The sequence below is a fragment of the Zingiber officinale genome, chromosome 10B (genome assembly GCF_018446385.1).
Source record: "Zingiber officinale cultivar Zhangliang chromosome 10B, Zo_v1.1, whole genome shotgun sequence".
Taxonomy (NCBI): Eukaryota; Viridiplantae; Streptophyta; class Magnoliopsida; order Zingiberales; family Zingiberaceae; genus Zingiber; species Zingiber officinale.
Window position 1 is genome coordinate 29,852,373 of NC_056005.1, and position 2,520 is coordinate 29,854,892.

A 2,520-nucleotide genomic window follows, 5' to 3' on the forward strand; every position below is an offset into this window, starting at 1 on the left:
ACCTCATAAAACATACACCATATCAATCACCTATAAATTTATATCATTAAATAGCAAAGAGAAACCCCAAAACATCCTTCCAAACTGGACAAAATGAAACAACACAGTCCTGAAACCTGCACAAAATGACTACATCCAAAATGAATCCACTTTCCACAATTCATATAATAATTCCAACACTGCAAAGCCAGCACCTTCCCCACAACCAAACAGCCTCAAATACAAACAACCATAAGAAAACCCGCAGTCCAAAAATACAACCAGAAGTCCAATTGTTCCACAGAACATCCAAACAAAGTCATCAAAAAACTCACATCAAAATCCTCTATATTACCATTAAAATTCAGTATCAAAGCCAAGCAGCTTCTATTAAATTCTTCAAAAGTTTTACCTTCACTCCCAAAACCAAACCTACATAAATATCAAAACATCCAAAATTTCTGCATACAGAGACTCATCCAGGCTCCAAATATCTTCTCGAAAATCTAAAGTAAGGAAGACCCATTTTATCTACCTTACAAGTCCCAATTAACTTCCTATACAAATTATGACAAAATAGCACTCTATCCATAGAAAAAAGAAAAACCTGATTTGTTAAATAATCTACCGCAGAGTTCGCTTCTCTAAATATGTGAGAGCAAAAAACTTATATTTTAAGATCAAATCTCTGATTTTTAGCACCAAAAACCGAAAATCCTGTATATCTGTATGAACCTTCCTCCATATCCGTGAGACCGACACTAGAGGGGCCGCTAAGATAACGGATCTACCTTTTTTTTAAAATGCCCACAACTCCGGTACTAGAGGGGGCCGCTAAGATAGCGGATCTACCTTTTTTTGAAAGTGCCCCCAACCGGGCTGCTCCAACGCACCACAGACAAAGTTCTCACAATAGCATAACTCCAATTGGAGAATTGGGACCAATGAATTGATCGATTTAATCACCCGCACTGGGCTCGAAGAAACTGATTACATAGTCTCAACCTTCTAAAACTCAAGAGTCCCAAACAAATCAGCACCCACTTGCTCCTTTCACCTGAAAAAAGCAAGCCAAATACAGAACAACAGATGATTACACCATAATTTATATTATCTCGGAATACTAAGGGATGTTTTTTCAAGAATATACAGTGTGTTCATGATCTTCGGATCAATTACTACTCGCCATCGAAGGGAAATAAAGTTAATTTACATGAGTATCCTAATCTCTTCATGGACTGAAACACAGGATTTTGTAATATTTAATTCGCACACTCCATCAAGTCTAAAACAGATGCATGCTGAGCTTATTCCACCTGTTCCTCTCCAGCTTTAGAGTTGGAAGAAGGAGCAGGAGGAGGAGGACGAGGAGCCTCAAACTTGCAGAACACTCTATAAGCTGAAACCAGAGACAGAGCCATGAAGCAGGCAAAGGCCACCATGTGCAAGCTCAGTGACACCTTGGCCTTGTTGCAGAACTCACCGTAGTAACTACAGGCTTCGCTCCATGAGGCTCTCTCGTCGCCCTCGTACGCCAAATACACCACCTCCGTCGCCGCTGCTCCTGACGTCACCATCAGATAAGCCACAGCCTGCAGGAAATCCGTCAACTCAGATCGTAGCGGTCATCACGAGGACTGTAAAAGAGCGCATCACTCGGTTTAGGTTCTGAGCATGACCTGGTCCAGCACGAAGAAGAGCCAGTGAGCGTCGAAGCGACCAAGGCAGGAGGAGATGAGGACAGAGGCGGCGGCGTAGATAAAGGCCATGGCGTTCATGGAAACCAAATACCTGCGCGACGTCGCTCACAAAGCATCAAGGAAAAGGAAGCAGAAGCAAGGAAGGCGTAGATTAATTTGATACTGACTTGAACCCGGAGATGTCGCTGAACTCCACCTTGCCGTAGGCGTCGCTGGCTTGGTTGTCGGTGGCCATGAGCCACAGGGAGGCGACGGTGAGAGGGAGAACAGTGAGCCTGAGGGAGAGATCCAGAGTCCTGAAGCTTCTCATGTTCCGAAAACTCATCTGCATGCTGAAGATTGAAGAAAGATCCTTGCTCTGTGGAATGATGAAACTGGCTAGAGCAGAAGGTGGATAGATAGTCATAAATGAAGCTACCTACTTTTGAACAACGGGTTACTGCTGTGCTGCCGAGTGGAGCGAGGCCCAGTGGGGTGGGTGAGCCTTGAAGGCAGTGTGTCTTTGTGTGGTCCAGCAGTTAGCAGCAATCATTTTTGATAAAAACAATGATTCGTTTATCTTAGTGCCTCTATTAATTTTTTTTTAGATTAACATGAATTATAGGTGACTACTCTAGTGTCTCTATTAATTTGTTTTTAGATTAATATAAATTATAGATAATTACTCGTCATTATAATAGATGGTTAAGATCTCAGTCATGTTGCGGGTGGCGTGGACCACGACAGCTATTTGATTTGGCAACAATATAACCCGGTTCACATTGCCCTACCGGCTTCCGGAGTGGGTCCATGATTACCGGTTTAATGGAATTGGAACTTCCTATAAACAATAAATAAATCG

General features: G+C 42.6%; 1 protein-coding gene across 1 annotated transcript; it reads right to left on the bottom strand.

Moving 5' to 3' along the window:
* Window positions 1-1,072: 1,072 nt before the first annotated feature.
* Window positions 1,073-2,137, bottom strand: LOC122029580 (CASP-like protein 2D1). Its single transcript, XM_042588632.1, has 3 exons — window positions 1,847-2,137; window positions 1,659-1,770; window positions 1,073-1,571 (listed from the first exon to the last, which is right to left on the bottom strand). The coding sequence occupies exons 1-3, from the start codon at window positions 2,083-2,085 to the stop codon at window positions 1,287-1,289; spliced, it is 636 nt and encodes a 211-aa protein (XP_042444566.1). The 5' UTR covers window positions 2,086-2,137; the 3' UTR covers window positions 1,073-1,286.
* Window positions 2,138-2,520: the final 383 nt, after the last annotated feature.

Excerpts from the sequence above, each read along its gene's own strand:
- LOC122029580 (XM_042588632.1), bottom strand. The coding sequence starts at position 2,085 with ATGACTATCTATCCACCTTCTGCTCTAGCCAGTTTCATCATTCCACAG. Across the intron at positions 1,771-1,846 it reads AGCGACATCTCCGGGTTCAA|GTATTTGGTTTCCATGAACG; the intron begins GTCAGTATCAAA and ends GACGTCGCGCAG. Across the intron at positions 1,572-1,658 it reads TCTTCTTCGTGCTGGACCAG|GCTGTGGCTTATCTGATGGT; the intron begins GTCATGCTCAGA and ends GATTTCCTGCAG.